This window comes from Psittacula echo, assembly GCF_963264785.1.
Source record: "Psittacula echo genome assembly, chromosome: 2".
In the NCBI taxonomy this organism is placed as follows: domain Eukaryota; kingdom Metazoa; phylum Chordata; class Aves; order Psittaciformes; family Psittacidae; genus Psittacula; species Psittacula echo.
This window is the reverse complement of record NC_137737.1, coordinates 98,063,364-98,072,051: the sequence shown is the minus strand read 5'-3', so window position 1 is coordinate 98,072,051 and position 8,688 is coordinate 98,063,364. Positions and strand designations below refer to the sequence as shown.

General features: G+C 41.7%; 1 protein-coding gene across 1 annotated transcript in view; it reads right to left on the bottom strand.

Annotated features, from left to right (window-relative positions):
• Window positions 1-346: 346 nt before the first annotated feature.
• Window positions 347-8,688, bottom strand: part of TDP2 (tyrosyl-DNA phosphodiesterase 2) — a gene marked incomplete at its 5' end in the record, with an annotated part of 9,697 nt that continues 1,355 nt past the window's right edge. The window contains 8 exon segments of the mRNA XM_080609691.1: window positions 347-963; window positions 1,791-1,961; window positions 2,329-2,447; window positions 3,235-3,326; window positions 4,389-4,556; window positions 8,231-8,232; window positions 8,234-8,323; window positions 8,403-8,683. Of these exon segments, the coding sequence (XP_080465817.1) occupies window positions 682-963; window positions 1,791-1,961; window positions 2,329-2,447; window positions 3,235-3,326; window positions 4,389-4,556; window positions 8,231-8,232; window positions 8,234-8,323; window positions 8,403-8,683 (1,205 nt within the window). The 3' untranslated portion in view covers window positions 347-681.

Below are 8,688 nucleotides of genomic sequence, written 5' to 3'. Positions count from 1 at the left end.
AGTTAATATAAAGTAAGGTATATACTATCCCAAGTGAACAATTTCCATGCATTTGCCTATAATCCTTTTCTTGTCAAATAGAAGTCACATTGTTCTTAAAACTGTTTGATATTAGTTTTTAATTCTTACTTAAGAAACCCTCAGTCTGTGAAAATCTAGTGATTCTTCCCTCAGCTACTTTACTGTCTTGTCTGAAGGGGTATGTATGTACAACACAAACTTCAGAAGCTAATACAAAACACCTTACACAAGACAGGGTTGCAAAGGACAATGGAAATGGTTACAAAAAAAAACAACACAAACACAATAAAAGTATTCTTAACAAAATAAGTAAAAGCAGTATTTATTACGAGATTATAATACATGCCAAATAAAAGGGGCTTTTAAACCACCAACTGTGTTTATGAATTGTGTTTACAGGTTTTTCCTCCCATTTTAAAACTGGAATTTGGTTTTGTATTTGTGTAATTGTTAAAAATAAATATTCAAAAATGTGATTTGAGAACAGATGCATACAGTAAGGAAATGGAAACCCTAGTTTGAAATGAAGCCATTCTAGCAAAAGCAAGAGCAGAGGATGCACTAGGGTTGAAAATGTAAATATGCCCTACTTAAACTGAGAGGGTAAAATTTTGTAAAAACAAGAACAAATCACCTAAAAACTAACAATACCAGCCTCTTTCACAGTATCACATCAAAATTACACAGAACACCCCAGTGATCACTAGGGAATCTGCCACAGTCCAGTTTTTCCAATCCGATTAAGTCCATACTTCGTGGGATAATATGTCCCCCTCCCCCTGCAGGCCGAAAGTAGATGCGGTCAAATCTCATCTTGCACTTGTATGCTGCATGCAGGTTGGTATTGGAGTGGGTGTCCCAAGTATAGCGGCAGTGTTGTGGTTTACCTAAAAACTCCCACATATCCATAATGTTGTTAGGTAAGTTTCCTAGTTTAGTGACCTGAAAGTAGAAAACGGGGGGGGGGGGGGAAATACACAAGACACTGAGTCCACAAATTTTACCTTCAAAACCAGATATGAGTTGTCACAACATCACTTTTTCTGCAAAACATAAGTTGTAGAAAACAAAAAGAGTGGAGATGTTTCTAAATCGTGGTATTTCTCAGGATACTCTAAAGCATAACCAATTCCTGTAGTGCTTTCTAAATCCAAAACATGTTACAAAATATACATTAAAAAAATACCTCTGAAATTTTGAGATACGGGGTTCAACACCACGTTCTCTGAATCAATGTCATTCCAGTTCACTGCAATGGAATTTTATGACAGGGGAAGATGAAACACTGACCTTTTAGTAATAATGCACAAATTTTACTTTTAATATCAGCAGCCAAAAATGACTTCTAATTTTGAATGTCTCGATGATGGGGGATTAACTCTGAACTCCACAGATCTATTTCTCCAGAACATTAACCCTCTGAGAATCAGAGAGTTGAGCAAGCAAAGATCAGGTTCTCAAAATGAGAAGATGCTTTTGAAGTCGAAAATTCATCAACTATCCCTGCATCTTCTCAGATATAAATATTGCTAATAAAGCATTTTGTTATTGGGGCGGTGGGGGGCTCCTCATATGTATCACCTCAACTATAATAATGCCTCAGCATAGCAATGCCGCAGATTCTACTTACTCAGACTTCCACTTTTTAAGAATGTCTCATATCTCTGTTCTGTCTAAGGAGGCCATTTCTCATGAAGACAACAGAAAAGCCTGAGAAGATTTTGTCAGAATACCATCCCAAAATAACAAGGTTGCTTATTTCTATTTACCTCACTATCTCTAAGGTTTGTATCCCCTCCAAATATAACAGTGGTGGACTCAGACTCCTTCTGCATTTCTTTAAACACTATTTGTAGTTGCTTCATACGCTCCTTGGAGTGATCTTTAGTGCTCTCAAGATGAGAAGTCATAAGGCAAAGTTCATTACCAGATATGCTCACCTGTGTGTGAAACGAAGATACACTACGATAAAAAGTTCAAAGACAAAAGTCTAATATTGAAGTAAATTACTTACTGACAGAGCTCTGGTTAATATTAATTCTACATTGAAGAAAAGTGGCTTACAGGAGGATAACAGACTTCTAGTTTTGTTTTCAGACGTTATGAGACTTGAAAGCAAAGTATGACCAGTAACTTACATAAAAGATTTAAGTTTGTTAGTACCAAATGAAGCTGAGTTTGAATGTTTGGTGAAGTTTTTCTGCTGTTTGAGACTGTCATAGAATAAAGCCAGTCCAGCCCTTCCTGAGATTTTTTTCTCTTTTGAAAGCAGAAATGCAGCTGTTAAGTACATACTGTCTCACTCACATGCACAACCAAAAGGTTCCTCATCATAGAGGTTGTTGGAAAAGGTATTATGTCATGTTTCAGTAGCTTCACTCTTGATTTCTTCAACATTATGACAGTGAAATAGCCATCTATGTTACCTGAAGTGGAACAGGGAAAGACATGGTCAAGGGTATCTTCTGCTGTGCCATAAAGAAGGTTCTGAAAGAGACATTTTTGCCATAATCCAGAAGAATCCCATTAATTTTAAGATGCACAAAGTCATTAGTTAGAAGTTTCACAATAGAGGTGTGACTTTTTTAGACTTTGTAAATGCAAATATTTAACAAATTACTTACCTATGGAACTTTCGTTTTTTTGTTGGTTTTTTTTTTTTTGCTACCTTTGCTATCAGTTTCTCAAAATGCAGAAAAAATAAAAAGAAATCTGGAGAGAGACTTTTTACAAAGGCATATAGTGACAGGACAAGGGAGAATGGCTTTAAACTGATAGAGGGGAGATTTAGATTAGGCATTAGTAAAAAAATTTTGACTATGAGGGTGGTGAGGCACTGGCACAGGCTGCCTAGAGCTGTGGCTGCCCCATCCACAGCAGGGCTCAAGGCCAGGTTGGAGAGGGCTTTGAGCAACCTCATCAAAACACTAGTGGAAGGTGTCCCTGCCCATTACAGGAGGGTTGGAACTAGATGATCTTTAAGGTCCCTTTCAACCCAAACCATGCTATGATTCCAAACCAACAGGCAAGTAAGTTTTTCACATGCATAACTTGCATTATATCCTGATAGTAACACAGAAAGTCATTTAAGTGCTTCTTTCTTGACTTTATTCCTTTCATTCCTGCAAATGGTCAGAGATTTTAGCAGAGGAGACAGAATAAAACTGAACTTACTTCTTTGGTTTCTATCTGAAAGTGAGGGTTATTTCTTACCTGGAATCATAGTGTAATTGCTTGCTTTCATCTGCAGAAGACAGAGATGTGGTGGGACAACCTCTTGTAAAAACACAACATCTGGACTGTATCTGAAATCGGCAAGATCAGATTTTAAATTAACTACTGAAATGTAGTACTGTTACACTCTGAGGCCAAATGGAACAGGGTCGGGGGTTCAGGTGCACCTCAGTTCCTTACAACAGATCCCCTCAGGTAACCTGCCATGCATTTTCTCCAGTCTCATCAATGACGAGCTCTTTTATTTCTTAGAGTTTTTCAGTCAGTAACAGTTTGTGTGAGGCAGCAGTCCTGAAAATACTGATTTAGATATGACTTTACAGCTGTCCCTATATTTGCTATACTGCTAACAGCCCTACCGTAAGCAGCTAAAGGACAACCCTATCACCTTACTTATAAAAGAAAAATATGTCACCCCAGGTTAACAAAATCAAGTGGAAATTATTTAGTTAAGGGGTGTCTGCTGGTTTAAGAGGAACTTAAATTATTACTTAATTATATTAATAATATAATTACTTAAATTATTAATTTACGCTGATAAAGTTACTGCGTTAAGATAAATCAATTTATGTAATTGTTAAGCTGCTCATAAATATATCCATGGAAGGTTTCCACTGGTGGAACTATAAAAGATAATCACAAATTCTACTGCTTTTATCTTACCTTGCACATTTTCTTTTTCAATAGACAAGTAACAGTTACAGCAAGAGACCCACTTTTCAAATTTCACTAAAAAAGTCTCCATTGTTTCAGTTTGCTCTAGAGTGATGTTATTCACACTACTGGAATGAGACAAGTTTCTTGCAGTTTTACACTTCTCATATACAGGATGGAAGTATGAAATACGCTCTTGATACATGACTACAACTTGCACAATATTGATCATTATAAAAAAAGCTTTTTAAAATAGGCATCACAGAATATTTAACCTTTGGGATGCTGCACGGGCTCATACCTCTTCCAAACAGTATAGCAATGTTTCTTCAGCTATTTAGGATTTATAAAGTGATTGTATTGTTGTTTCTAACGCTAAGATAATCTGGGCATGAAGATATGTAAGTATCTAAACCAAGAAGCTTGCTTTTTCCTTTAAAACTAGGTACATGACAATACAGAGATGAACCTGTACTTACAATGTCAGGTAAGAACAGATTCCTCTAGCTCGTTCTTTTAGATTTCCTAGATCCAACCCATCAATGTTCCAGGTTATCAGTGAGAAGCTGCTGTCATCTTCTTGTTTCCTTGAGTCTGCACTATTGACGCTGGCATCACTAGTAGTTGCATCTGCTGTGAGGTCAACACTAAAAAGAGAGTTTATTTGTTTTAAAACATTCATTACACTACTCTTCCTGCAATTACCTCCCTTATCTTCTAAAGCAAAATGTTTTAGACCCATCTAAATAGCCCACCCATAGGTGGCCATTAAAACTTTCCCAACAAGTAAGTTAACATGTATTGATCTCAACATAATTTAAAAGCACAGTAACATACAGACCTCAGTCATTCATAGCCTTAGTACACAGGAGAAGTAAGTGGGTTTTCCTCCTCCTCATACACACAAAATAACATTTACCATTCTGATTTAAGTTAATCATACAGCCACCAATGTAATCCAAAGCACTCGAGTAATTCAACTCTTTCCCCATGCTAGAGACAGGCTGGGTGTATTAGTTTTTCAAACACTTTCCAGCATACTAGAAACGAAGGACTGCAGCCAGGACTTGCTTTTATTATGTGCTCATCTTTGTAGTAAAGCCAAGTGTTTTCAATTGCCAAACCCCTGGGGAGATAAATGTGTTAACTCATTATGTAACGAATTGATAGCCCTTTTCTTGGGGAATATTCATGCCAAATCCCACCTCAAAAACATATATCCTGTCTACCCTGTGACCAAAACAGTGTTGGTATCACAGGGATGTGTTAGCTGTTGTGAGCAGTGCTTACACAGCATCAAGGCCTCTCCTGCTTCTGCTGTTGCCCCTTCAATTTGCAGGCTGGAGGTAAACAAGAGGTTGGGAGGGAACACAGCCAGGACAGCTGACCCCCACTGACCAAAGGGATATCCCGCATCATACAACACTGTGCTCAGCAATAAAAGCAGGGGGAAAGGAAGAGGAAGGGGGAACATTCAGGGTTATGGTGTTTGTCATCCCAAGTAATCATTACACATGATGGAGCCCAGCTTTCCTGAGTATGGCTGAACAGCTGCCTGCCCACAGAAAGCGCTGAACGAATTCCTTGTTTTGCTTTGCTTGCACTCACAGCTTTTTCTTTACCTATTAAACTGTCTTTACCTCAACCCATGAGTTTTCTCACTTTTACCTTTCCGATTCTCTCCCCCATCCCACCAAGGAGAAGCAAGTTAAGTGTCTGCGTGCATCTGAGTTGCCCACCGGGATCGAATCACAACAGTGACCCAAAGTAAATTCCTTGAGTAAAGGTAAAGTCTGTAACAAAATACATTAAACAGTATAGCTAAGACTAGATAGACTGTATTTTGGCAAAGTAGGGATACCAGAATTTTCTTTTAAACATAGAATTTGTATGCACACATGAAAATAAGGCCTGGAACCAAACCACATCTATTGCCTAGATCTTAGTACTGGTTTTGTACTTTGTGCTGCATAAACAACCTAAGAGTCCACTACAATGCACATGCAATCTAAACGGAACAGAAAAAGGAAAGCAGAGAAAAAAGAAGCAGCTAAGGGATATTTAAGCAGGTAAATAACGTGGTATATGCCTCCAGTATCTCCATGATGACTTTCTATATTTATACTGTAACCTGAAGGGCTGAGATGAAATATAAAAGCCTATGTGGTCTGCAGTGATCTTCCCCTGACTGGGAAGTCTCCAAACAGTCCTACCTCCCAACACATTCTGTGATATAACAGCTCAAGACAGAACCCACAGAGCAAAAAGACAGAGGCAAGTAATGAAAAAGGTGCTGCAAATTTGATACAGATATATTCTAACTCATCATGGACTACATACAGACTAATGTTAATGTTCAGTAGGCTTGCATTTTTTCATACATACTTATCAAGCAAAAGCCGATATGCTGTTACCAAATACAGCTTATAACGATAAAGATCATAAGAGGTCTTATGATCTTTATAGTGCAAGGTCCTGCAAGGAACAAGTGCAAGGTCCTGCATTTGGGTCAGGGCAATCCGAACCACAACTACAGGCTGGATGAGAGCTGGACTAAGAGTGGCCCTGACGAGAAGGACTTGGGGTGTTGGTTGAGGAGAAGCTCATCATGAGCTGGCAGTGTGCGCTTGCACCCCAGAAAGCCAACTGTAAGCTGGGCTGCATTAAAACGAACATGGTCACCAGGTCAAAGGTGGTGATCCTGCCCCGCTACTCTGCTCTTGCGCAGTTCTGCTCTGGGGCTTCCAACATAAGAAGGACGTGGGACTGGTCAGGCCACAAAGATGATCAGAGGGCTGCAGCACCTCTGCTCTGAAGATAGGCTGACAGAGTTGGACTTTTTCAGCCTGGAGAAGAGAGGGCTCAGGAGAGATCTTATAACAGTCCTCCAGTACCTAGAGGAGGCCTACAAGAAACCTGGAGAGGGACTTTTTACAAAGGGATGCAGGGATTGGATGAAGGGGAATGGCTTTAAACTGACAGAGGGGAGATTTAGATTAGATATTAGGAAGAAAATCTTCACTTTGAGGATGGTGAGACACTGGCACAGGTTGCCTGGAGAAGCTGTGGATGCCCTATCCCTGGCAGTGTTCAAGGTCAGGTTGGATGGATCTAGTTGGAAGGTGTCCCTGCCCATGGCAGAGGCATTGTAACTAGATGATCCTTAAGGTCCCTTCCAACCCATTCCATAATTCCATATATAACACGCAAGTCTAATATATAAAACCACAATAAAAAAAACTTCCCTCAGGACTGTGTATGGCAGGGATCTGTAAAAGTTCAATTCCACATGCAGTTCAATACCCTCAGTATGCTCTATGGGTATGCCGTGAGATAATCTATAATCTGTGTGTACAAGGCACAGATCTTAGATTCTAACTTCCACAGGTACATTTAACAATGTGCGCATGTACATGTCAGTTTTATTTATAGAAATATAAATGCACATAGAATCACAGAATCAGCTAGGTTGGAAAAGACCTTTAAGATCATCAAGTCTAACCTTTACCTCAGGACTGACAAGTCCACCCTTAAACCATGTCGATGAGGGCCTCATCTACAGTGTTTCTGAACACTTCCCTGGGAAGCTGTGAATGCTCCATCCCTGGCAGTGTTCAAGGCCAGGCTGGACAGAGTCTTGGGTGACATGGTCTAGTGTGAGGTGTCCCTGCCCATGGCAGGGGGGTGGAACTAGATGATCTTAAGGTCCTTTCCAACCCTAACTATTCTATGATTCTAAACCTGTTCCAATGTCTGACCATCTTTTTGGTGAAGAAGTTTTTCCTTATATCCAATCTAAACCTCCCCTGGCACAGATTCAGGCTATTACTTCTTGTCCTGTCAACTACATGTAGCATATGACATATATGCACAGTTTACATATATACAAATGTGTGTGTGTGCAGTAAAATCTGCATATGTATTACTGCACAAGACAAGGAAAATGAGCTCATCCCTTTTCCAAGACTCACAATCCCAGAGGAAGGTGGCTGAAGCATCCACTGAGGGAAAGTGCATCCCACAAGTCTGACAGCCTCCCAAGAGAGCTATTCCCCTTGAAAGGGACAGCACTGGGGAGCAATGAGAACTCCTGCAGAAACTTCAGTGTGAAGACCACAAACCACCTGCCTCACTGCATGTCAGCAGACGTACGAGGTCAAATGGGGAGAGGAGCGGCCGCTCCCCAAGGGTGCACTACGACCCGGAGACAGCTCTCTCGGGTGTGGGGGACCCTGCGGGCACCCGGGAGGTACAGCGGGTGGAGAGGCACCGCTCACCCCACCCCGCCCTGCCGAACCCTCCTGCTGTCCCCGGCACCTACCAGCGCCCGGGGCCCCGAGCAGGCCGTCGGCACCCCTCCCGCCGTCTCATCCTCCTTCTCCATCGGCGGCTCGAAGTAGGCGTTCAGCGCCCTCTGAAACACAGAGGTAGATGACAGGGAAGGAAGGGACCGCTGTCGGGGCAGCCCACCCTAGCCCCCGGGCCAGGCGTACCTCTATGTGCCAGTCGTTGCTGGCCAAGAAGCTGCGCGCCACCGCCGCGTCGCTGCTGGTGATGGCGGTGAACTCGGAACACAGCACCCTCCTCCGCTTAGCAAGTGGGGACTCTTCCTCCTCCTCTTTCTCCTTGTCCTTCCTTCTGCTTCTCCTCCTCCGCCGCCACCGGCTGCGGCTTCCTCGCCTGCGGGTATCGCGCAACCTCCTCCTCCGGCTGCCGCCTCTCCGCCGCCGCAGCCTCCATGGTTGCCCGGCGGCGGGAACGCTGTGGACGGAAACTAGG